The following is a 27,839-nucleotide window of genomic DNA, read 5'->3' on the forward strand; positions in this document are numbered from 1 at the left end:
TCCCAGATCCTCGGCGTGAGAGGCGTGTGTTCTAACCACTACACCAGGTCCGTCCCCATCGTTTTGCTGAAAAAGTCATGCGAAGTGCGTATATGGCCTACACTTTGGTATGTACATGGCCTTTTCATGCATTTTATACGAGTGATTTGATTCATATAGAATGATGTATAGTAAAGATTATACCAACCGAAATGATGATTGGGTTCATTCAATCGGTCATAGTATTCGACCATGTATACTTTAGGATTGGAGCTACGCTGATACTCTTATATTCATTCGTCAGCTACAACTTTGACGAAGGCCGTTTTCAAATCGGTATGTAATTAGCTATACTTCTTCTTCTTACTCTTGGCAAATCGTCCTCACTGGGGCAGAGCCTGCTTCTCTGCTTAGTGTTCAATGAGCACCTCCACAGTAATTAGCTGACAGCTTTCTTTGCCAAAGTTGCCATTTTCGCATTCGTGTATCGTGTGGCAAGTAAGTTGATACTCTTTGCCCAGGGAAGTTAAAGATATTTTCACTACGAAAAGATTCTAGGCCGACTGGGAATCGAGCCCAGACGCCTACAGCGAGGCTTTGCTTTGTAGCAGCGGACTCTAACCACTCGGCTAAGGATGGCCTCTAACTAGTTTTATGTTTGATTTAACCCATGTCAGGGGCAGACGATCATCGCCCAAGCGCTAGCAAAGGACTCTAAGCTAAACTGTGCACTATGGTCCTCCGAACATTTAGCGCGAATGGTCCTCAGGAAATTTAGGGGTTAGTGCAGGCCCTGCAAGCCAGCCGTAAAAAAGCAAGCAACGAATAATCAACGTGAGAATACGAACCGGGACAATCGGAGAAGAACAATACGACGTAATAGGACTAGCGATTGAAAACTCGGTACGTGGAACTATAAATCTCTCAACTTCATCGGGAGCACACGCATACTCTCCGATTTACTGAAGATCCGCGGTTTCGGTATCGTAGGAGGAGTTCAGACCGATGATTGGAAAGTTCAGTGCCCACCGGCTGATGAACGAGAACGGCCTATGACTGATTTTGCCACCTCCGAGAACATGGCCATTCGTTGCACTTATTTTCAGCACAATCTCCCGCATCGGTACATCTGAAGATCACCGAAGCAGACGGAATCACAAATCGACCATGTTTTGATCGATGGACGGCACTTCTCCGACGTCAGAACCAATCGTGGCTCTAACATTGACTTTGATCTATTATCTAGTGATGGTGAAACTGCGCCCAAAATGTATCGTTCGAAGGCTATAGAAATGTTTAGCAAAGTTGTTGGTATACTTTGTGTAAAATAGTAATGCAAACCGTTCTATTGTGAAATATGAGCAAAGAATGCAAAATATTCAATTTTGTCGGAGTTTTTGCACTAAAGCACTATGAAAAATGAGAATAGCGCCACGACATGTTCACAACAATTGTGGCTCTTCGTCGTCCAAAGGTTGCATCGAAAAATTACAAATAATTTATGCGATATACTAATATTAATGAAAAATCAAGCTGAAAAAGTAAAAAAGGCCACAAAATTCAAATTTTTAACTAGTCTTTCAAAAATCAAATATGGTTTTGCTAGTACAAGTGTAGACTTTCAAGAATTATAATCAGAAATTTGTTTACGTTTTGCGTGTTGCACTGTGTAATGTTCTAAATACTTTAATGTCCTTTATGTACGCATTGAAAATGTGTGTAATGTACAAAATTGTACTTTTGACACATGTTAGATGCGCACCCGGATATTTATGGCATGAAACCTGCGACGTTCTGTGGATATCAGGAATTCCCCCGTCACTGTTTCAAAGTTCATATCGCATGAAAAAAACGGAAAATGTACTCACCTTAGTATATACACCAGCGCTACTTAATTCGTTTTCTATCACCATCACAATAATTCCGAACATACCCATGACGAGGGCGTAATCACTGATTCGTTTTCGCTTTTCGAACAGCGCTTTCCGCCGCCCAAGCCGGTATCCGACATTGGGTTTGTGCTTTTGACCTGGACCTCCTTGCACCGAGCCGGGACCTTTACAGACTCCGCCACCCAGGCCTCGCTCCTCCATGTACCTTGATGATAACATTCATTAATGTTGGTATTGCGCCTTGTTAGAAGGAAGGGTATTTGGTTTGTGAGAGTGTGTTTCTTTTTTCTTGGTTGGTTGGTTTTTGGTTCACGATTCTCTAAAACGAGAATTTAATGTCTAGCCGCGCCGTACCACCTCTTCATTTTTTTGACACCATCAGTCTAAGGTTGTTCCCGAAACGAGCGGAAACCACTTCGATTGAGGGGTGGCGCGGAAACTTTGTCGGGTTGTTGGTTGGAAGGTTCATTTGGGTTTCACACGGAAGGACAACACTATTTATGGGAGGATATACAGTGAGAACACACACACGGACAGGGATAATTACCTGGGATATTCTGAGTGTACGCCCACGAGCGCGATACCGGCTTCTTCTGTACATGCAGCCGATACTGTTTCCCTATTACCGGCGCACGGTGTTTTCATCGATCCAGGAATCGACAGCGTGGAAACGGGCTTTCGGAGCTGTGGGGAAAATGAAGAGAAAACGAGGAAAAACCCTTATTAACAGATTACCACAATTTATCAATGCTGGGTGCAGCATTGGGAAGCTCAAGTGGATTCAGAGGAATGTACTTTCAGCGGTTCATGGGGAGCGAGAATGTGAATAAAGTGAAAATGACGATCTAATCCTTCATACCAAGTGCTGCTAGAGCATGAAAACCTTTGGAGATTATAGTTGAGTTTATCAGCTTAATATTTCATGAGATGTCTGGTCTGGCACTTGAGCGTTAGTTAGGCTGCCAATTGTGGAACTAGGGTGATCTGAGATCCTTTTCGATGGATACTAGTAAATTTTATTCGTCAATATAAATATTGAGACGCGACGATACCGTTTTTGTGCTTGATAATGATAACTACCGTTTTGAGTTATATTCCGAACATTTAAGGCCAACAGTGACTTCAAATGTATCTGGGGGTCATAAATTAGCGCATATTTGTGTAAATTTAAATTTCTTCGCAAAGTCTAACTGTTAGCTGTTGGTTGTGCCGATAAAAATATTCATTTAAACTTGTTTAGTATTGTTTTTACGTAAAAGTATGGAACAACATTTTGATTCAAATGTCGAACACTTTGTTCATTCTGTCTTATATTCCGAACACCTTGATTAAAATTCCGAACAGCACGATTAAATCATGAACAAGGGATTAATTTCGCAAATAAATTCATCTGAGCTAGCTTTACTAATCTCAAACTAGAGAACCATCACTTCTCACGAGGTATAAAATAGATTGGAAGATGATTAAATTGAATTGTAATTGGCTGTCATTTTCTGGTAATTTGATGAATATTTCAGCGAAACATTTCAACTACATCGTCATACAAAAACCGAGTGTTCGGAATATGAGTCAGTTCGGAATTTGAGACAAAACGGTATCAAATCTCTTTCAAATTCCAGCACTGCAGGGATTGATTTTCACATTAACGTGAAGTCTAGCTAATCTTGATAAAATTTCCCATAAAACATGTATTCCTTCAATATAGGATGTCCCAGAAAGTATGGACACAAATTCAGCATACTACTATTATAAGACTAGTGCAGATCAAAATTCGATTCTCACACATTTTGTTTTTACACCTATAAAGAGTCTATATTGAGTTTTGAGTGATTAATTTCACCATAAATTTGTAAATGGCGTAAGATTTATTTTTGCTCAAGCTGCCATTTTGCATTCATGTTTTGTGCCAAGAAAAGCAAGCTAATTCACATTACTTAAAGATCTTGGATCGCCTGGGAAACGAACCCAGAACCCTCAGCATGGCTTTGGCTCAAAACTTTTTCACAAGGCTAAGAAAACACAAATTTTCACCTTTATTCCGTTCCGTATCATTTCCACTGTGTTATTTTATTGGTTTAATTCAACCCACCAAGCTCGTATCATTAAGGACTTGATAATATTCTGGCTAACCATAATGTCGTACTTTTGGCGTCGATTCGAAATTCAATTTTTCACACTTAGCTCCTGGTTGCCGCAAAAATTCTCCCAATTATCATAAAATTTGATTACCTATGTGCGAGTGGAAGCCAAAGTCGATGATGCCTTCATTTTCGTCGAGATTCTCCCTTGGAAGTGTGCTAACGGTAGGACAAGCGCCCGAAAGGAAGATTCCACTAATGAAGTGCGACAAACAGCAGGAGGAGCTAATGTACGGTTCCTCAAACAGCGATTTGTTTAAATTAGGGCTAGCGAAGCGATAGACAATAGAATTGGCACTTTGATACGGCGCGGCTTCACACTTGAACAGAAATGGTGATTATCGGTTTCGTTGATCAGCAATTATTTATGTTTGAAGGAAGTTTTTAGGAGGAAGGAGGTGGGATTTTGAAGTGGAAGTTTTCATTGAGTTGGATGCTTTGGTAATAATTCGCTAAGAGCAACTCAATTACAGTGTAATATGTAATTTTAAAAATGAAATATTTTCATAGAAATATTGACATTTCGGAAGGGACACGGAAAACAATATACACCCAAAATTTGAGTTTAAGCCAAGAGGTATGACAAAATCTAAAAGAAACATAAAATAATGTTTTTTGGACTTGAACGAACGAAAAACATTGAAAAATTTAGTAGACATGTGTTTTGGCCTAAACTTAAGCGTTAGGCACTAGAATTGGAACAGGGCTTTAGGACCCTATTTGGACAGTGCTGGAGAGCGCCAAGAAAGCATTGAAACAAAAGCGTAGAAGGGATCGTTACTGTGCCGTGGTCACGATAGATGTGAAAAACTCGTTCAACAGCGCCAGCTGGGAGGCCATTGCCACAGCGCTGCACAGAATGCGGGTTCCCGACTACTTGTGCCAGATTTTGAAGAGCTACTTCCAAAACTGAGGTATGAAACCGACGCCCCGGTCCAAATGAGTTTATAATAACGGCTGAAGTTCCACAAGGTTCCATACTGGGTCCAACGCTGTGGAATGCGATGTTCGACGGGGTGCTATCGCTGGAGCTACCCAAGGGGGTTGGACGCAGGATGAAGTAGAAATGCTGCCAACGGAGGCAATTGTTCGGAGGTGATACTAGTAAGCAACAGTAAAGCAGTTATGCACAGTGAGATCACTGTCGGAGGGCATGTCATAGCATCATAGCGAAAGCTGAAACACCTGGGCGTAATGCTAGACGATCGACTGAACTTCTACAGTCACGTCGATTATGCATGCGAGAAGGCGGCGCAGGCGAGTAATGCGATCACAAGAATTATGTCTAACATATGTGGTCCTAGAAGCAGTACGAGGCGTCTTCTGGCTCGCATATTAACATCGCAACTAAGATACGGTGCACCAGCCTGGGGCGCGGCGCTACAGACCAAGCGGAAACGGTATAAGTTAAGCAGCGTGTTCCGAATCATCACCATCGCTGGGACGATCCCGATCAGCATCATCCTGTCTGAAGACATCGACTGCTATCAGCGAAGAGAATCCAGGAAAGTGATGAAGCTGGCAAGAATTCGTTCGCTGGCTAAGTGGCAACAAGAATGGGATGCCTCCGAGAAAGGAAGGTTGATCCACAGGCTCATCCTGAATATACCGGCTTGGGTGAACTTCCACCTGCCACAGTTCCTGTCAGGTCACGGCTGCTTCAAGCAGTATCTGCATCGATTCGGCCATGCGTCTTCACTACACTGTCCCGTGTATATGCAGGTTGAAGAAACGCCAGGACATGTTGTCTTCGACTGCCCGAGATTCAACATAGTACGAAGCACGATGGCGGCTGTTTTAGCGTTGAAGGTGTGGTAAGCGGAATGATAAGCGATCCCGATCTTTGGAATATGATGACCAACATCGTGTTGCAAATAATGTCTGGCTTACAGCGCAACTGGCGAGCAGAGCAGCACTTGACGTCGGGTCGTCGGGGCGCTGATGAACCGTAAGTCAATCTCCCACCGGAATTGTCGGACCGACCTCGGTACTCGACAAGACAGTCTATTGATGAGCGGAGACCATCTGGCGCGATCGGAATAGGCTAGATCCTCCGTCGGGGACTGGATCGAGTAGAACGAGCGTAACGTAGTATCGGTAATAAGTCGTCGAGGCGCTTGCAAACCGAAAGTCACCCTCCAACCGGAATAGCAGAACCGATCCTGACACTTGGCCGACCATCATCGGGTCGGAGTAGGCTAGATCCTCCACCGAGGATTAGCTGAGTAGTTCGCAAAACTGCACCCGCAAATGGTCGTCGGGCGCCTGCGAACCGGAAGTTTCCCTCCACCGGAATCGCAGGACCGACCTCTGCATCTGCCCGGCCAGCTTCGGAGTAAGCTAAATTCACCGTCCGGGACTAGTTGTGTAGATCGCGGAACAGCACCGGCAAATGATCGTCGGGGTGCCTGTGAACCGGAAGCTTCCTACCATCGGAATCGCAAGACCGACCTCGACATCTGCCGGATAGCATCGGTTCCAAAGATCTTCCACCAACGGGGAAAGCTTCGTTAGAGTAGGATAGATCCAGGGGCTGTTCTGAGTAGTAGGAGCGTATCACCGGCTTCAGTCGTCGGAGCGTGAGTGAACCGGAAGCCACCTTCCAACCAGAATCGCTGGGCCGACTTCGGCACTTCACCGGCCAACAACGGAGTATGAACAACGCGTAACGTTTCGGTAGATATTCCTCCGTCGGAGTAGGCTAGCTTCACCGTCGGGAACTACGCCGAGTAATATCGATCATGACGAACCGCTGACCTTGGGGGTGCTAAGAGAGCATCCGAAGGGCTTACCACTCGGTTGGGGTGCTCAAGGTCCTCTATGGAAGAGGTAGATATGACTATACTTCCCACGTTGTCCATTGGGGTGGCGGGTAAATCCCGCCGTGTCCCGATTGCTTGTAAACCTTGACTTCCCTCGTCTTCCAGTGGGGTAGGCTCTGAAGCTTGTTTTCCCTCTTACAGGTCTTACCCTAGCGCCAAAGAGTTAGCGGACACTCTTCCGGAGTGGGAAACGACCGCACTGACGGGGCTCTGTCTACCAGGGGTTTTAGCTGGGCAGCGAAAGAAGTGGAACAGGAGCTCTTCGTCCATATTACCTTCACGACGCCAGTCAATCCAATTACCTTCACGACGGAGTCAATTCAACGAATCCGGTTGGGGTAGAACTTTCGGTACGTTGGCGCTTTGACTATCGAGAGAGGTTGATGAACTGTTCCTTTGGACACGATGCCAACGATGCTGGTTAGGGCATGGTAATCAGTTCTCCAGAGCTCCGACGATCAGTGTTTGGCTGTGGACTACTACTTGCGTGAACGGGCAAAGCTGAGAGTGTCAGGTTTGGGTGGATGGGGTGGCGGTGAGAAAACAGAGGAAAAGGGATGATGGACTAACCGTTTCTTAGGGATGGTCGCCGTACCATTTGGCGCCTTCTTTTGTTTTCTGCTGTTGGAACAGCGTTTCCGATCGTGAGACAGAGCAGCTGATTGGGCGTTTGCCAAATGTTTTAGCTACGTCGTTTTGACTGCTTGGGGTAAATAAACTTAGGGATCGGAGAAAACGTTTTCTAATAGCTTGGAGTAGATTGGCTTCGGCTGTTATGAATTTTGAAAGTCTTAAGGTTTCTGAAACACATTGAAGCTATGACCGTACATTTCTTTTTTTTTTTTAATCATGATATAATCATATTAAATTTTATCAATTATGCTTTTAGGCTACGCTTGATTTTTACAACGGCTTATTTGCCCGACGTTTCGACACGGGAATTGTGTCTTCCTCAGGGGGTAAATATTGTTGTCGTTTGTACCACTATGTTTTGTCTAACTTTAACTGTCAGGTCGGGATATTTTAGGTACCGTAATCCGGGGTAACATTGATCAGCGGGGTAACATTGATCGCAATGACCCTTCTCGTAAAAAGATCAAATCAACATTTATCGATGGAATATTTTTGGTGCATGAGTGGTGATTCTCTTTCTTCTTATCTTGAGATTATAAACGTCAAGTTTTTTTTTGCCAGAATGAAGTAGTGTTCATGCGTACAATTTTCAAATTTTGAAAACAATGATTTTCATTATTATGGATGACCCGATCAAAGAATCATGTCTACCTTGAGTTCTGAAAACGATATGAGCAAGAAAAATGCGGTTGTAACTTGAAATGATATCGCCGAAAACGATCTCGTTGTCCAAATTTTCCTAAATATTGTAAGTTCAGCCTAATTCACAAATAACTATAAAGAATTCAACATTTCCTTAAAAAATTGCCTACCTTTAGGCGTATCCCAAAATAAAGGTGTATTTAATTTTGAAATAATTCAAGCAGTAAATGAATTGTAAGAGTTTGGTCCTCATATTCGGCTTCAGGGACCATGATTTTAGTAAGTAATGATATTTTCAATATTACCGAACGTTGTTTTTATGGATGATTAATGTTACCGCATATCAGCTAAATAAAAATAACGATTTTTTTAAACATGCTTTAAACTTCCATAAAACACAGTATAGAGACACTAGCAGTGAGTGTCAGTACTTGTTTCAAAAAGAAAAAAAATTGCAACATGTGCATTTTCAATTAAAAAAAATAAAAGAAATATCCAAAAAAATGATCAATGCTACCCCTGATTACGGTACATGACTTAGCGAAAATTATTACCTTGTGAACACAGCTTGTACTGGCAATGGCGCAATTTTACTTATTTATTAATTTAGTAAATTAAGAAAGTAGTTTTAGTAGATTATAAAGATCCAAACTCCAGAACGATTTGAATGACCTCCAATTCAATCTCACGTATTTGAGACGTGTGTTTTCTTCTTCTTCTTCTTGACATTACATCCACACTGGGACAGTTCATACTTCTCATTTTAGTGTTCAATGAGCACTTCCATAGTTATTAACTGAGAGCTTTCTTTGCCAAAATGTCATTTTTGCATTCATATATCGGGTGGCTGGTACGATGATACACTTTACCCACTCTTTTCCCACTGCAAAAAAGATCCTGGACCAACCAGGAATCGAACCCAGACATCATCAAGATGGCTTCGCTTTGTAGTTGCGGACTCTCCACTTGACGATGGGTGTATGGGTTTGCAAATGCTGTGAATCACTTATTGTAGTCATTAAATGCAGAATTTTCAAATTGTGCACAACAATAATGATTAGATAATTCCGAGCATATTAAGGCGAAATAGGCCGTCATTGAAATTTGTACGCGTCGTTGATGATTGTTGCTCATTCAACTCACAATTTCGAATCAAAGAAAATCAGTTGGTTTTTCACTGACACAGCTGAAAAAGTATCAGCATACTTTATGTTAGCGCGTACTGTGATACTTTTTCAAGTCAATGTAAACTATCAAGATTGAGTTTTATCACTTTGAAATGCAAGCTGAAAAGTCATCATTGTTGCCAAAACGAATGACGGGCTACTTAGCCTTAATTGAAAATATGTGATAATTTGTGGACAATGAACCGGCGTTTTTTCACTGTTTTATTGCAATAAGAAAATTGAAAAAAGTCTATGAGAGACGTTGCTAAGGGTTTCTGTATGAACACAAATTTAATTCATTGACTGAATTGTTCCTGTTTCTCTATTCATTAAATTATTCCTTCAAGAACTGAAGAATTGAGAAATGTATCTGAGTTCATTTAAGTCCAAATTGAATCGCATGCTCGCACTTATCCGCTTGCTTTGGCTTTAGCTCGCGATGAATACATGCTTCCAACATCATCATCAATCGCCGTACTTCGTCCGGGATAAACATAAATCATCTAGTGCCATGCAAAGTTCCTCGAGATCGATCCAGTGACGCTCGGCACAACACTTCAGAGTGGAACATAAATCTTCATCCACTTGGAAAATCCACCCTTAAAAGCCTACGCGAACGCGTTTCGATACAGTGCCTACCGTCATTGGAGCAAGATGGTAAACTAGGCAAAGAAATGATAAATAACAGCGACCATAATGGAACCAATGCGATTCTCGATGTCAATCAGCGCTCCCTGCATCCCACACTGTATTATCTCTTTGTCCACAGTTTGAACAGCAGCTGTTCGAAGTTGTAATCGCCAAACATGGAGCATTGACGACAGCGATAATGATTCGACGAAAATAGCCCCAAAAGGCCAATGCAGATTCTTCTCTTCTCGTCGCTGGTATCTTGCCGTCTCATCTGCAAAATTTTCGAAGAACAACAACCATCCATCGTCATTCATCCGAACTTGGGCAAATCTAGGAAATACACAAAAAGCCTTTCTGCCTCCATATTGTGGCGTGTACGTATATGTTCGAATGTCCTTCCACCCATCGTAATATAGACTTCCATATGCGTAAGAGAGGATCATGTTTTAGCCCAGATGAATGGCATCCTACTAGCATCGAACGCAAACACCCTTGTCCGGCGATATCCTTCGGCTAAGCTAATGAAATGCCACCCAAATTGGGTTCGACGTGGTGAGAAAACATGGCTCATCTCCGATAAACAATATCGTTAACCGGCAACGAGACGAGATGAACTTTCTCTGAAACCGGTTCACCGAACCGGCCGGTTGTCTTTCATCGGAGAACAGAAATCTCTTTCAGTGTTTTTCCCTTTCTGTGTTGCTACGTAGAGGGGAGTGCTCCAAACTTACCCATTGAGCTTTTCCGGAAACTTACAAGAGCATAAATCTGGAAAACCATCATTAGTGGGTGATGTACATTCGATCAAATTTATTTGTTCCAACAAATATGAAGGCTATTCTACTGGTCTTGCTTTTCTAGACATAGAAACAACTTTCAACAGTGTTTGACATGCAGGCTTGATTGTAAAATTAAAAAAAAACCTTTAATTTTCCATCATACATTGTTAGAATAATCCAAAGCTATATGTCAAAGCGTACACTTCAGGTTAATTATCAGAACTCGAAATCTGAGAGACTTCCTGTAAGAGCTGATGTTGCTCAAGTCAGCATTTTGGGACCTTACCTGAGTTGCCTTAGGGATGTCAAAAATCTTTGTTTGCGGAAGACATAGGCCTCTCCACCAAAGGACGAAACCTGCGTATCATATGTAGTAGATTGCAAAAAAATTGGATAGTTTTTCTTCATACTTGCAAAAATGGAAACATTCTCCTAATGCTTCTAAAACTCAACTAATAGTATTCCCACATAAACTAGAAGCTCTTTATTTGAAATCTTCAGGTAGACATGGTGTTACGATGTAAAATATCTAGGGCTCAATAAAAATCACATTGAGGGCATTCAAGCCAAATGTAACAAATATGTTAAATGTAAACATTGTTTTAAGAATAAGCTATTGATCTTCAAACAATTTTTTAGGCCATGTTGTATGCTGTACCAATAAGGACTAGCTGTTGTAATACCAGGAAGAAAGCTCTGCAGAGGGTTCGAAATAAAATTTTGAAAATGATTCTGAAGCTTCCTCCCTGGTATATAACTAATGAGTTACATAGAATATCCAATGTTGAAACATTGGAACAAATGTCGAATAAAAAATTTAATAATTTTATAGATATCGTTGCAATCTTCTATTGCCACAATTAGTAAGAAAAATTGAAAACGTTTTTTTCCTCTTCTAAGCAAGTGAAATCAACTCATCTGTAAAAATGCTGAACTGCAATGAGCAATTCTCGCTGAAACCAGGCCGCCATCGGCACCCATCGTTAGAATTCCAATTTTATGTCTCTGATCGCTAGCTTTCGATAAAACTTAAGGGTGGTCCTTTTTGTTTTCTCAAATTGGTGGACCCCTCGTACGCCAGCTAGCTAAACAGTTTGCAAAAAAGCCAATTTTTTTTATAAATCTTGGGTATTTCTTCACGTGATATGTCTCATATTTCCCTTGGAAAAAAAGCATATGGTAAAAAAAAAATTTGTTTATTTCAATCAATGTTTTTGGACGGTTTTTATTCATTAAATTTATTTATTAATAATAACTGAATTCAAAGATATGTCGAAGAAATATTTTGTTATTAAAAATCGTATTATAAAAGAAAATTCCTATTTAATAACCTGTATTTATAACTAACAAAGCTGAGTATCAGGCTCGGTTCCACTAGGGACGTAACGTCAGGAAAATGAAGAATAATAAGAAGAAGAGTATACGTAACCTTGTTTTTATTGGTAACCTCTAAATTCAACATGTTGAGTGTTATCAAGGTGAAAACTCATTCTACTACTTAAAACCAAGATGGCGTCAAAATCCAAGATGGCCGCCATAGTTTTTCACTCAAAATAATACTCCTATTCTTCATCTGACTCGAAAAATACACCAACTATTGAAAACTTGTATCTTTGTTGTACAAAAAATGATGTTTGCATTGATTGCACTCGCCATATACGTCAAAATCGTGGAACATGTTTTAGAAAATCGTTCATTTCATAGGGTAAATACCATTGCACACCTAGTTTCTGTAGCCTATCTTACGCAATTTTTCCTCAGCTTTCTGATGGTGATCTCAGAATTCAAAACGAGCGGTGCGCTTATGGTGAAAAAACGATTTTTCTAACAAAATTCAAGATGGCGGCCAAATTCAAAATGGCCGCCGGATTTTTTTTAACTTCAAATGAAAGCTATATCCTTTCTCTATACGATGTCATTAAGTTTGGTATGTGTTCCAAGGGAAATATGAGACATATCACGTGAAGAAAAACCCAAGATTTATCAAAAAATGGGCTTTTCTGCAAACTATTTAGCTAGCTGGCGTACGAGGGGTCCACCAATTTGAGAAAACAAAAAGGACCACCCTTAAGTTTTATCGAAAGCTAGCGATCAGTGACATAAAATTGGAATTCTAACGATGGATGCCGATGGCGGCCTGGTTTCAGCGAGAATTGCTCATTGGCAAGGCGACGTTGATTAACACGTAAAGGAATAACAATAAAAAACAAAATCGGGCAAAATTTCCGAATAGTCTAGTCTTAATAACTTTTTTCACAAGCATCGAATTGTTTTGCAGTCTTCGGCAATGTTGTTCATCGTAGAAATACTAATCGAGATCTCTGTTCAGAATTTTTATAGAAGACAATGAGCGATCTCTGGCGATTTTTTTTGTAAAAGTAAGTTTTCTTATAGTAAATCCCATACAAACTTTGAACGGCTGGCGCTAAAATATAGTTTCTCCGATCGAGCTGAAATTTTGCACAGTTGTTATGGGACCTAAATGCAATCCAAAAAGTGGACTGGAGCGAGAATCTAAATTTTTCATATAACCGTGTCCCTGGCTATGTAGGAGAAGGGTAAAAATACAAAAATCAACTTTTTTCAATTTTTTTCCGATGAAAGATTTATTAATATTCTGCAAGCTTTTTTTGACTATCAAGGCTAACTTTTCGTGAAAAAAGATCGGAGGTTCATGAAAGTTTGATAATATGTGTGTTCCAGCACACCGTGTGGCCATCAAGCGAATGCTGTGTCTTGAGCGGCGCATGGCGAAAGATCCAGCCATAGGTGAAAGCGTTAAGAAACAGATGGTAGAATACCAGGAGAAGGGGTATACCCATCGGGCGACAGAAGCAGAATTGAATGAAGCGGATCCTAGAAGAATTTGGTATCTCCCTCTAGGGGTAGCTCTCAACCCCAAGAAACCGAAGAAGATTCGAATATTTTGCGATGTGGCTGCTTCTGTGGATGGAGTATCGTTGAATTCCATGCTTTTAAAGGGGCCAGATTTTCTCAGCTCTCGGATTTAGAGAGAAACGCTATGCCATCTGTGCTGACATTCAGGAGATGTTTCATCAGATTCGAATCAAGAAAGAGGACAGACATGCTCAACGACTGTTGTGGCGTGATTCTCCGGATGATGATCCAGCAGTTTACCTCATGGACGTCGTTACTTTCGGCTCTACCTGCTCTCCGTGTTCAGCGCAGTACGTCAAGAACCTCAATGCGGCTGAACATGCTGAAGAATTTCCGGCAGCCGCTAATGCTATAATTAAAAAGCACTACGTCGACGATTATCTTGACAGTGCTGAAACCATCGACGAAGCGGTCTTAGAGCGTTGATACGTACAGTAACAAAACGCTGCAATCTGTGTCGGATTCGAAATGCTACCCCTTGGGTCCACGAATGGCGCCACTTCCCACGGCTAGACTTCAGGCTTACGTCCGACCTTTTTCGTACGTAGGACTGGACTATTTCGGTCCACTAGCGGTTCGTGTTGGCAGAGCTACGGTAAAAAGGTGGATTGCTTTGTTTACGTGCCTGACCATCCGCGCCGTACACCTGGAAGTGGTCCACTCACTCAGTACCGAATCCTGCAAGATGGCTATTCGTCGCTTTGTGGGCCGGCGTGGGGCTCCTATAGAAATACACAGCGACAATGGCACCAACTTTGTCGGTGCAAACAATGACCTTCGTCGGGAGTTGGCCAACATTACTGCAGATCTCGCCGAAACTTTCACCAACACTTCTACGAAATGGCGCTTTATTCCACCGGCGGCGCCCCACATGGGCGGCTCGTGGGAAAGGCTTGTGAGATCGATAAAGACAGCACTGGATGCAATGTATACTTCGAGGACTCCGAATGAGGAAACGTTTGCAACCCTGATAATTGAAGCGGAAGCTGTAGTAAACTCTCGCCCACTGACTTTTGTTCCTGTTGATCCTGTTCTGCAAGAGGCTCTGACTCCGAACCACTTTTTATTGATGAGTTCGAGCGGAGTAACACAACCAGCGAAAACATTAGAGGAAGCTAAGCAAGCATGCAGAAGCAGCTGGAACCTGGGTCGGGTCATGGTTGACGCATTTTGGCGTCGTTGGATACGCGAGTATCTACCAACGATTGCTCGACGGACTAAGTGGTTCGAGGACGTGAAATCAATAGAGGTGGGTGACTTGGTGATCGTCGTATCCGAAAGTACTAGAAATGGATGGACAAGAGGACGAATACTTGAAGTGATTCGAGGAAGTGATGGAAGAGTACGGCAGGCAGTCGTGCAGACCTCTACGGGAGTAATTCGTCGGCCAATCTCGAAGCTAGCTCGGCTAGATATTGATGGTAACCTTGGCCAGTTGAGTTCCGGACAAAGTTACGGGTCGGGGAGTGTTGCCGACTTGGGAGTCACTGAGGAATATCCCTTGCTTGAACTACAACGCACGGAGCATCACGCTACCTAACGTTGATGGTTTACACATTGTGTTTTCTATAGCACTGGAGAACGATAATAGGTCATTGTTAAATCTTCAGATAAACAGAAATCACGTCGATCAAATTGATAAAATTGAATTCCTAGATTAAAATTATATCAGCTGCATTAAAACTTATAAACTACTGTGAATTTAAAAACTTATACTACATTGTTTCTTATAATAGTTGAAGATCTATATACAGTAGGAAGATTAGTTGGGACGAAATCCAGAGCGAGGTTAGACTCAATCAACTGTCGCTACTGATGAACCAACGAAGTTCGCTTAAAAGTGGTCCGAACCGTCCGAACGCTCAGTCCCCAACAACGACCGATCTGTCGCTCGCTTCGTACTTAATTGTCTATTCTCTAGTTCATTACAATCGAGGAACTACAATTCAAACCGAAATCCAATAGAGTCGTCGACAAATAATTTAAACCCAATTTTATTGATACAACATACATTATTACATTTAGATTTTACACAAATCTACAATTTTCTCTTTGGGTTTCCAGATTTTTTCGATTATACAAACACATAAGGGCCCTGGATAAATACAATAGTGAAAGAATTGTATAAATCAATTAACTAATTTCAACCCAATTCGTGAATAGAAAGAGAAGTAAGAACAAGCGTTATTATTTGGTTTTATTGATTTTAAAATCATTACACTTGCAGAGCTTAATATTACATGTCTTCCTTAAGTATCTAAACTCTCTTGAGAAGATTCTAAACCACAAAATTCATTAACCTGTGTGTCATCACACTTAACGTACTTTTACGCTAAATGTTATTGTCCCGAATATATAATTACTCTGAATGACATTGTACCGTGATTATGAAATTCGAAGTAATGCTAGATAATGGAACTTGCGGTGATGGTCTTCAGGAATTCAAAGTTAAGGGATATAATTAAAAAAAAAAATACATTGAATATGATAAAAATAGAGTTGTTCATGGATTCTACGTGCCGGAAAATCGTAAATTGTTCTGTGACCCTGTTGATTACATGATAGTCTACCTACCATAATATGGTTTAAATCCTACATAAACTGAACATTTAAAATTAAGTTATGTAAATGCTACGATTTGGAATTCCATTAAACAAAATAATAACTGATGTTCTAAACTTTGTATTATTTTCTTCCATTTTGTATCGCTGCTCTCTACGTCGTTAATGTCATAATGCCATACACTGCTACCCAAAACCAAAAACTCAACTCGAGAAGTACGTCTTGACGTATGCTTCGCTTCGATATACAACAGGTAGCAATTGGCGGCATGTAAAATAATCTGAACCGTGAATACATGGGTTCACCAAGCTAGCCAGCATATTGTGCCACAAGAACTAATTTGGTTACATGATGGAATTAGCTTAGTATTGCCTTAAAACACTTGAGCCTATAAAAAGTCAGTTGATAGTGAAAGACTTTTGTGGCATGTTAGTGCAATGTGTCATTGGAAACATTGGAACATGCACAACGGTATTAGAATGTATATTTTTTCTATTTAAAATACAAATTCCTTGCCGTCAATCAACTAAAAAACATCTAAAGAAATAACTGTAATACTAAAAGATCCTTATCTGAATCATCAAAAACTCTGTAAAATGTGCTTTCATTGCCGATCCAGACTTTTCAACCACTAGGATTTTTAGAAAACTATGAACATTCCTATGTACTAATTCCTCCACTTCGGAGTTCTAAGACTGAGGGAATCGTCATTTAGATATACTTGAGAGTTGAGGAAATTCAAATGATTTTATTTCGATTCCTGATAATCATTCAATTGTTTAACATGTAGAATTGCTAATGGACCAGTGCACAACAACACTAGTTGACGTTTAAGCGGTGCCGTGTTATTTACGTGGCCATGGCAACGAGTGATTTCGGTACCGCTCAAACGTCAAATTTGTGAACACGTGCATGGACCAATAATATTATGCCATTATTTTAGTGACATACTGCTCTAAATCTTGTCATCATAAAATCGCATTCTGCGGGCCACATTACACTTATTTTCAAAATCGCGGGCCGCACAAAACCTCATTGGGGGCCGCAGTTTGGTGACCACTGCTCAAGATTCTTATCTGCTAGAAAGTTGAAGTCTTTGACGAAGATATTCAGCTTTCTGGCAGTGAAGAGTCTAGGTGTGGGAATTCATCATTTAGGAGGCGCTAGTAACAAACAATCTTCAATCTCAAGATCCTTAACAGCTAGGAGGTTGGTGTCTTCAGCCAAGCCATTCAACAGATTTTGGGCTATCTTGTGGTGAAAAATCTGGTTTGAAACACATCCACTAGGTGATGCAAATGTTCTTCACTCTTCTATATCTTAAGATCTTTTTCAGCTAATTAAAGGCTATATAACCATGAATGATTGAGAATTTAACCACTAGGTAACGCTGGTAATAAAACTTTCTTCAATCTCCAGTATCTCGAAATACTGGAAAAATGATGGTTCGGTTCTGACGCTGAAACCTAATTGAAGAAAGATATTTAAATTTGACTGTCATGGCATCTTTTATAGTCTCTTGAAGCGCAGTTGCATTGTTTTTGTTCATTCTATAACTGTTTGAGTAACGCATTGGTTTGTTCGGTTTCTGATCGACCATAAATTGGCGCTAATATTTTTCACCTCCAGATATCCCTCAATTTACTGAATATCTTTGCCGAAAACACCAACCTTCTAGCTGATATGGATCCTGTGGAAGATTTTACTAGGGATTAATTCCCAATCAGGCTCTCCACCGTCATATAGCCCGTATTTCGTTGAACAGCTTTGCCGAAGACACTAACATTCTAAATAATAAGGATCTTTAGATACAGACAAGAGCCCAGATAGCCGTAGCGGTAAACGCGCAGCTATTCAGCATGACCATGCTGAGGGTCGTGAGTTCGAATCCCGCTGGCCGAGGATCTTTTCGAAAAGGAAATTTTCTCGATTCCCAGGGCATAGAGTATCTTCGTACCTGCCACACGATATACGCATGCAAAAATGGTCAATCGGCAAAGGAAGCTCTCAGTTAATAACTGTGGAAGTGCTCATAAGAACACTAACCTAAGAAGCAGGCTTTGTCCCAGTTGGGACGTAATGCCAGAGAGAAGAGAAGAAGATACATGCAATGGAAGAAAATTCGTCACTAACACCACCTAGCGGATAAATACTCAATTAGATTTTTTAGCTTCAGTAAGCCCTCAATCTGCTCAATATCTTAGCAGAAGACACCAACCTCCAAGCTATTAAGAAGCTTGAGATAGAGAAGCTTTCTTTTAACTAGTGCCACCTAGCGGATGAATTTCCAATCAGACTATTTACCGCCAGATTGCCCTTGATCTGCTGAACAGTTTTACTGATGACACTAACCTTCCAGCTGATAAGGATTTTGAGATACAGATGATTGAATAAAATATGTACGCAAGTGACACCTTGCGGATGAATTCTAAATCAGATTTTTCATCGCCAGATAGCCTTTGATTTGCTGAATAACTTTGCCGAAGATAATAAACTTCTAGCTCATTCGGATGTTGACAATTTTGGACTCCTCTTGTTCTTGTTTTTCCGTTGCATAGAAACGGGTCAGGCAGGAGGGATGAGGCACCCAAAGACTTTAAGATCAACTAATCGCTATATAACTTAAAATTGAAGGTTCGTCTTTTAAGGGTTAAACAAACTGCAATGTGTGATTGAGCCTAATTCATGTAGAGTTACAAGATTTTTTGATTTGTTGTCTGCCACAAATTACTTTTTTTCATAAATGAGCTGGTAATGGTGTGTAGTCAAAAACCTCGAAGAGTTGCAGGAAGAAGCAGTTGTTTCTTTCAAGAATCTTAGAGGAAACCCTAAGAAACAAATCTGTGCATGATTTATGGTGGCACTCGGTAGTACATTTTTGTATCGTTTATTAAAGGTAGAAGTTAGAAATTCATTTCGTAAATTTCATCACCAATTTAACAATCCGATTGCTCATATTCAAAATCAAAATGGGTGTCATTAAATATATTTTACCAATTCTCGGCCATGTTTTTCTTATGAATATGGTTGAATAGATTGGTTTTAACCCTCACTGTATTATTTGAAAAATATGTTCACAAAATGCGACAAATTTCAATTATTAGCTGCTGGTTGACACTTGTTGTACTAGTTTTGATGCTTTGTTTAGATTACCAATACTTTTTCAATACAAGATGCTTATAGACACTCCCAGATTCTTATTATTGCCGAAAAAAAAAACTTGAAATTTAATTTTTGTCTAAGGAAAGAGCAAAGCATAGTGCATCCATGAGTTACCTTCAAACGGGACTTCTTTTGACATTATTTCCACATTCTTCAACTTTGAAGATTTGAAGCTCTAAGAATTATGGATAGATTTCGATAATTCTTGCATATATCAAAGTTGTACATGTTCGCAATAAATGTGAAAAATATGAAGCAAATCCATCAGGAAATCAAAAAAATGCTTGAATAGCGAAAAATTTGTGTCCTTCAACACAATAATGGGGCTATTTGGGACACTTTTAAAAAGCTATCAAATCGTATTGCTTTCTAATAATGCCCAAAGTAGTCTCAATTTTGTCTTAAAGGACAAATATTTTTCGCTATTCAAGCATTTTTTTTTAATTTCTTGATGGATTTGCTTCATATTTTATAAAATAAAATGTTTATTTCGCATAAATTTTGAACTAATTCTTTAGATTATCGTCTGTTAAGATGTTGTTAACGTTTTTCGTTGATAAACATAATAAAAAAATGTAAAGTGCGAAAAAACAGACCTAAATAACGCTTTTCCGGAAAATATGCCATTCGAGGTTTTTAAATTCCAGTATGAAATTTCAAGTTTGTTTCTTTTTAAATGAAACTGTTAACTACGAATGCTTGATTGTTTAAGCTGATACAAACCAATGATGCAACTACCGAGTACTGCGACGATTAATAAGGTCTGATTAAAAATTATTAGCATTGGTTCTGATTCTTAAAGTTATATGCATGATATGTAGAAGGATCTCATTATTTCCTGTAAATAAAAGAAACTTTTATTTAAAGTGCAATGCATGAAGTACAAGAATAAATGTTCGCAAGACCGTAAACAATTTAAATTCTACTTTTGTTAGAAGCATTTTGATTCTCAGCAGTTTTGAGATAGTTTAAAGATAGTTTATTTTTAGCAGACGAATGATACAATTGCTTTATATTACGGATTCATGTAAAATATGACCGAAATTTGTTTTAAGGAATGTAATGTGAGTTTATTATTATTACGTTTTAAAATATATATGTTTTATGACTATTAACTTTTCGGAATCCTTGGTTTATTTTATTGTGTTGTAAAATATGCGAAACAACACACCAACACCAAATAAAATAAAAGTCGTAAAATTAAGACCTTTGATCAATTAATTCGGGAAAAAACAATTTTTAACATAAAATTATCACAAATTTTCATGATATGTCATGATATTCCACGATATGTGAAAAATTCGAACTATGTTTACAAAACAAATGTTTTGTGGATTTTTTGAAATATATTTTCTTCTTTTTCATCTTTTTTAAATTTATTTCTCATTGTTATTGTTGAAGTTGTTCTAAAAAAATCATATTTGGTTGTAGAGCATAAATTTATTAATGAAAATGCTGAAGACAGAAACAATCTCAGATTAACATTTATACTACAAATAAATAAAAAATGTGAATGTCAAAAGTAGCCCCGACTAACGGTAGTTAAAAAAATGCTCAAATACACTATAGAAAAGCATAAAAAATGTAAACTTTCCTAAAAGCTGTTGAAAAGAATATATTAACACTGAAAAAAAAAACTTTCATAATAATGCAACATTATTAAGTGATACATTTCGATAAATTTGTCCATTTTCAACCCCATTCCCATTTCCTTATGTTACACTTTTTGTAGTTCGAATTTTTAATCCATTCAGCGAAAAATACTGTCGAAATAAAAATAAATCCGAAAATGAAGATTTTATACTCAAAACTATTCTGAAGGTTCGTATGAAAGCTTTCCACCCTATTCGCATACAAAGCTAAATGATTGCTTTCACGGACAACTGCTGACAGTAACGGATCATAATGGAAATGTTCTTCAGGTTCGGCTGGGCTCCGCTCACATAATGAAAAAGTTTCTTCCGCGTAAGTAGTTCTATACTAAAAGGAATAATATCCGGTAGATTTGATGAGACGGTCGAATTTCTACGCCTAACTTTTACATAGGGAAATGTTTTGACGATAAACATGTACAATTCCCTATACTTGACAAATTCATTCGCGGAAGTTTTTGTTGGAGAAAGCTGTTGTGAAATGATCGCTATGAAGTTGTTTTCGAAATTGGTGTTAAGCTTGCGTAAAAAAGTTGTTCCTGGAATAACATGTTATTAATCACATCATACATGATCAGGAAACTAGTGGGCATTTCTTGAGCCTTAATCACGTCAGCATACGGAACATTTGCGATACATGGCCTCGATTAGATCCGTGCCATCCATCACATCACCTGCTGCACTGGAGCGTGCCGTCACCACAGTATCTAGGCCTTTGCCCAAACTATTTCCACTTCAGTTACTGTGGAGTCCAGAATACTCTTCATCGTTGTCTGTTGTTTGGTGTGATGGACCATCTCCTTTATGAAAATCGTAATGCAAATAACTACCAACGATGTTTTGGTCCCACTTCATTGGTACATGTAGTGCCCACAATACCTACAATTATATTTGTACCATGTCATCAACAAGTCCAACTTTGTAAACTTATTCACGAGACAGGATGTCTTTGCCGGCAGCTCGTTTAATCCTTATCTAGGGAGAAAGTGTTGCGAATATTGCAGCTCATCGCCAGAACTCTATTTCTCTTCCTGCGAAGCTAATGAAATTAATGACACAAACTATTTAAAACAACACTCCCTTGGGGAATGCAGCCATTGTCAGATCGGCGCCAATGAGCAGTCTTCAAGTCCGCAACGGTAAGCGAGATATTATCTCACGAACCATTCCTCCGTCCCGAAGCTCATATAAAACTAATTACCAGTGTACCGTTATGACATCGTACTGAGTGGCAACTTTCACCCTCACAGAGAGAGAGAAAGCTCAAATGCAATAGAGGCACCTTTCTCCTTTGCTTATATTAAGTGTCCCGAGAAAGTGTACTGAGGCCATACTACTTCGGGGACTTTGGTTTTATCTGGGACGGCGAATCTCGTTCAGAAATATGCAGACCACTACTGCGTTGCGGCGGGGCTGGTTTTCTCCGAATGTCGTTTCCCCGAACGCCAGTTCTTCTTCTTTCTGGCGTTATGTCCATACCGAGACAGAGTTTGCTTCTCAGCTTAGTGTTCTTATTAGCACTTCCACAGTTATTAACTGAGAGCTTTCTTTGCCAAAGTTGTCATTTTCGCATTCGTATCTCGTGTTGCAGGTACAATGATGCTCTCTATGGCCAGGGAAGTCAAGGAAATTTCCATTACGAAAAGATCCTGGACCGACCGGGAATCGAACACGTGCAGGATAACTATGCTTTATAGTCGTGGACTCTAACCACTCATCTAAGGAATGCCCCATAACGACCATAAGCTTGGTCTTGCTGAATATCTGCACGATTACCGCTAAGGCTATCTGAGCTTCTCGAAAACCCCGTTTCCCCTAATAGCCCATTTCTTCGAAAACTGAGTTTCGGCACTCATAAATGTATACATTTCGAAGTGGTGAATGAACCGGTCATCTGATATTCTTCTTCTTTCTGGCGTTACGTCCCCACTGGGACAGAGCTTGCTTCTCAGCTTAGTGTTCTTATGAGCACTTCCACAGTTATTAACTGAGAGCCTACTACCGTTTTGATTCATATTACGGACAGCTTCAAATTCCGGACACTCTACTTTGTATGGGAAACATTTCACACGAAATGTTTCAATTTTTGCCGTTTAAAAGTTCTCGATTTCAAGGCTCGTTTTAGTAAGCATGTTCCATAAATATCTTTGAAAATTTAGAATGCCCAACTACCTTAGATGTCTGTTTAGTGGTTTGACGATTTCAATTGATGATTTGACTGTTCTATTAATGATTATCATGAGCTGTCCGGAATTCGAATCAAAGTGTCCGGAATATGAGGCAAAAGTGAGGAAGCGTCCGGAATAAGAATCATGAAAAGGCCACACATTTTGATTTATTAAAAATTATTCAAGTTGCGGAAGCGAATTCTTTACCCACCATTCGAAAGTTAAGGGCTTCCAACGCTTGATAACGCTAAAGAATTATACAGAATGATTTATTTTGTATGCTCTCTGCTCGGTTGTACTTCACTGAGGCCTTAAGTGTCCGTAATATGAATCAAAACGGTATGCCGATGACCATTTTTGCATGCGTATATCGTGTGGCAGGTACGATTATACTCCATGCCCTGGGAAGTCGAGAAAACTTCCAACCCGAAAAGTTCCTCGACCGGTGGGGTTCGAACCCACGACCCTCAGCTTGGTCTTGCTGAATAGCTGCGCGTTTTCCGCTACGGCTATCTAGGCCCCTGATCATCTGATATGCACCCTTCTTTATTTCATAGCTAGAGCTATTGAATTCCACCATGCCCGGCATTTTTAGCTAATTGTCTTTAGTAGAAAAAAAAAATTGCTTATCGTTCTGTCTAATTAACCACCCTGTCATTGAATACTATTCTGGTCGTTCCTTGAACTGCATCGTTTTTCAGGTAAGAGGGTCATTCGGCAAAACGACACTCGGAAAAAAAGGAACACAATCTTGCGTTGCACACATGGCAACACCAGTAAGCTAACACACCAGACACAGTTAATGGCTAATCTGGGAAAATGACTTGAAAATTAAACTTTTATTGCTTTTCGTCCCTCCTCTTTTCGCGTGCCGGTTAGTGAACCTGGTAGCTTAAACATTGGATACTGCACACTGCCGTGGATTCAGCGTCAAATGAACACCGTGAGTTTGAAAAAGGTCAATTGATATTTAATTTTTTTGAAACAAACAAGTTTGTCAATGACGGCTCCTTGAGTTTCTGTTATGATTGTGTAAAAAAATCTTTCAACATCATCCAGAGAACTCATCTGAAGACTACACTTCCGTAAAAATGAAAACAAAAACTATTAGTGCAAAAATGTTCTGTTTGCGTAAGTTAACTCTTCGGTATTGTTTTACTTAGCTTTAAATGAAGAGTTAGGTTGATAATACCTTCACCAAAGTCGTTTGTTATAATATTTTCTTCTAACAGGTGTTCAGTTAAAAATGAGAATGGTTTCAATACCTTTCTGTAATTAAAGTGAAGAGCATACTTTTTTTTTTCTCTCCAAGAGAATCGCTCTATGGACTCCCAAAAAATGTATGAAATGTTTCTATCCACTCGGGTGCTGTCAGTTCCATCGAAGATGGCGTCGAAACAGCAAGCATCCTGCGAGCGTGTTGTACGGTTTTACGAAACGCCTTTTCAGGATTCAACTCTCTATTGGGCCATGAGGATCCGGAATTGTATCCGGAAGATGGACGTTAGTAGACGTTAGTGCGTCTTAAGGCTGATCAGAGCCATTGACGTTTGTTTTTTAAGAGTAAATTTTTTCTCGAATAAATAGCACTGAATTCATTAAAAATGTTTTTCCTATACGACTGGTAAAAATTTAATATTTTATTGAACACCCGTTAGTTTGCTGTTAAGTGTAGCCATAAAATACCTCATACAAAAAAGTTTGATTATTAATTAAAATTAGATTCATCCTACATGTAATAGGTTAGTGCACATCACGCACTTTCTATAAGTGCTTCTAAATCAACTCCTTGCCTAGTGGGTAAAGTTTGACCTTTGTTCCCCCATTCATACAATGGAAGAATTTCATTAAAATATTAATATGCTAATTGACAATGTTCATCAATTATTCAACTTATATACCATGTTCCTCAGTGGGTTCCATACTGCTCTTCCACGTGCCAGATTTATCTATATTCGTTAAGCACATCAAACTGATAAGACTTAAGAATTTGTCACGCCTGAACAATACTTTAGTCATATTATTTGACATCTGTGTTTATAACACATCTTAAGAGTCATATTCAGTGCCTTTCGCCGTGTATAAGTCCCAAGAAAAAGGATAATAAATCTCGGCTTATAACTGCTATTAGTGAAAAGTAATACCAATTATGAATCAGTTCCAAAAGTCCTACGAATTGTATGACTATAATCTGATATTCATTCGACGGCTGGCAGATGTTTGTGGTTTGGATATAATGGCGAAAAATTACACCTTCAACTTCCGTACACTTCTTATTCTAATCTTGACGATAGTTTCCACTGCCAGTGTACTCCACAGTTACGTGTTTTACTACCAAAATTGGTTCAGAATTTTGGAAACGACAGTTCTGATCTCACTGATAATGCAAGTGGGTATATTTGTTCCATTCTTAAGCATCATGAATAATGTATTTAATTTCTAAATAGGCCATCGTAAAACTATACAATGCATATATTCATCGACATTTCTACGAAACAATGTACGATCGCCTGCGAGACTTTCATTACAAATATCGGAATCATAAAAATCATGAACAACTGTTGCTAGTGATGGAAAAGATACATATGGTCACTAAAGCATTCTTTGCGTCATACATAGTAACCGGATGTTGTTTTTTCGTGTTTCCAGTTTACGTTTATTTGACTGAACGAAGAAGGGAATTGTTAATAAGTATCAGAATTCCTTACATAGATGCTGATTCCGTCAGTGGATACGTCGTAACAATGTGTTTTCAGTCATCTTTACTGGTAACGTTTGTGATTGGTTTCACTGCAGCTGATTCGGTTATACTGCTGTTTGTTTGTAGTTTGATTGCTATTGTCGATGTTTTTACATACGATTTGAGAGAATTGACAGCGATGCTGAACGAAACTTATCCAAATAGATTTGCGATACGAAAAAGAATGCGGCAGTTATTCATGCAGCAACTGGAAATTATCGAGTACGGTTTGGAATATGTTTTTACTATTGTAACTTTCGTACAATTTTTTGTTTTTTTAGATACGAATCCGACCTCGATGAGCGATATTTTGTATCCTATTTCATCCAAATTTTGTCAGGAGTTATGGGAATAACAATCACATTATTTTTGATCTACAAAGCGAACTATGTTCAAGGATGTGCATTACTTCTATCCTTGTTTGGACAGTTGCTAGAAATGTGTTTGCTCGGAACAATTTTCTCGATCAAAGTGGGTTTTGTCAGTCTCCAAAGTTATTCCGTTTTAATTCAAGACCCGTTACAGAACGAAGAAATCACCGAAGCATTTTATGGCATGGACTGGTATTTGATGGATATATTGGAGCAAAAGTGTATTGCACTAATGCTCCATAAAAGCCAACACTTTGTGCAGATGACTGTAGGAGGACTGAGGCCTTTGAATATGGAAACATTTATAGTGGTGAGTATTACAACTGAGTAACAATTAGTAATAATTGTGAACTCCTATTCCAGATTATAAAATCCATTTACACATACTTAATGATGTTGATTACCGTTTTCAAGTGAAGAACATTTTTGTATGCTTTGTAGTTTGAGTGCGCAACCACCTTAAAAAGCGAATTTCTCACCTACTTCGTCTCTTTGAGCATATTTTTATGTGTTTACCTTATGCGTTTCGAAGTCGTGTGACTGGCGTCAAACTGAACATCATCTACTGGTCTATTGAATTTGGCGTTTTTGTGTTCTAGTATTAGTAATGTTGTTGTAGTGTTGTTAGTTTCAATAAATACAATTTTCACTTTGTGTTTCATTGCTGTATGAATGAATAAAACGATATTAGAGCCAGAAATCGTTAGAAGAGTTCAATTTATTTTTTGTATTGCAATTTAAAATTAAGCATAGCATAAGCATAAGCATTGATGACCGTACAATTTGTAGTTGCTACTCCGTGATTGATAGGAACAATCAAAATTGTACACGGAACCAACAGAAGTAGCTTGGGAGTAGCATACCATCTTCAGTGTACAATTTCGAGGACTCCAAACTTAGTAATGAACATAACGGCGCCGGCCACGTTCTTACGGTCACCGGGGAAGGGAAGGAATGTAAGTGTGACGTCCATTGCTACTAGAGACCGAGATCACCTCTGCATCTCCATGGTTTTCACAGGAAAGAGTTTTGTTAGTGGGAGGGATCAAAAGCTACATGCTCAGTATTCACCTTGGTAAGTGATGCGATTCAACACCGCTAGCGCATGACGGCTCACCATAGTAGCATGTCCGAAAGAACTTGAAACTTTTGAGAACCAGAGCTACAGGTCCAAAGCCCTGATAATGGTGGATGGTTGTGATGGCTATGACCGTGGTCATCATGTGAAGAACAAGCGGACAATGCTGTATCATATCAGCACCGATGAGGCAGCCCCTCTAGCACGATGTAGGTAGCGCAACCCGGCTTAGGTGGCCTATAGAAGACTCTTCACCAACCAAGAAAGGCAAAAGTAGAGCAAACGGATTGATTTTACGGCAACAGACCCGACAACGAATAAAGGACAACGACTTGAAAGTTGGATCTTGGAACGTGAGAACTTTGAATGAACCCGCGCGTGTTGGGCTCCTGGCTCGTGAACTTCGGAATGTCGGCGTTAACGTGGCAGCTATCCAGGAAATACACTGACCGAGAACCGGTGAACGCGAATTTCGAGCGAAGGACCCCATCGCCAACACTTCATTCAAGTACCACATCTACTAC

At 39.6% G+C, this 27,839-nt stretch overlaps 2 protein-coding genes across 4 annotated transcripts in view; one reads left to right on the top strand and one right to left on the bottom strand.

The window, feature by feature from the left end:
* Positions 1 to 27,839, bottom strand: part of LOC5568022 (small conductance calcium-activated potassium channel protein) — an 806,025-nt gene that overhangs the window by 150,656 nt on the left and 627,530 nt on the right. For all 3 annotated transcript variants that reach the window (XM_021853723.1, XM_021853725.1, XM_021853724.1), the window contains 2 exons: positions 2,419 to 2,555; positions 1,848 to 2,076 (listed from right to left, as the gene is read on the bottom strand). In XM_021853723.1, the coding sequence (XP_021709415.1) occupies positions 1,848 to 2,076; positions 2,419 to 2,555 (366 nt within the window). The remainder of the gene's footprint in view (positions 1 to 1,847; positions 2,077 to 2,418; positions 2,556 to 27,839) is intronic.
* LOC23687714 (odorant receptor 49b) lies at positions 25,099 to 26,852 on the top strand. Its single transcript, XM_011495034.2, has 5 exons — positions 25,099 to 25,515; positions 25,574 to 26,088; positions 26,148 to 26,337; positions 26,392 to 26,547; positions 26,601 to 26,852. The coding sequence occupies exons 1-5, from the start codon at positions 25,276 to 25,278 to the stop codon at positions 26,652 to 26,654; spliced, it is 1,155 nt and encodes a 384-aa protein (XP_011493336.1). The 5' UTR covers positions 25,099 to 25,275; the 3' UTR covers positions 26,655 to 26,852.

Source organism: Aedes aegypti, chromosome 3 (genome assembly GCF_002204515.2).
Source record: "Aedes aegypti strain LVP_AGWG chromosome 3, AaegL5.0 Primary Assembly, whole genome shotgun sequence".
Taxonomy (NCBI): Eukaryota; Metazoa; Arthropoda; class Insecta; order Diptera; family Culicidae; genus Aedes; species Aedes aegypti.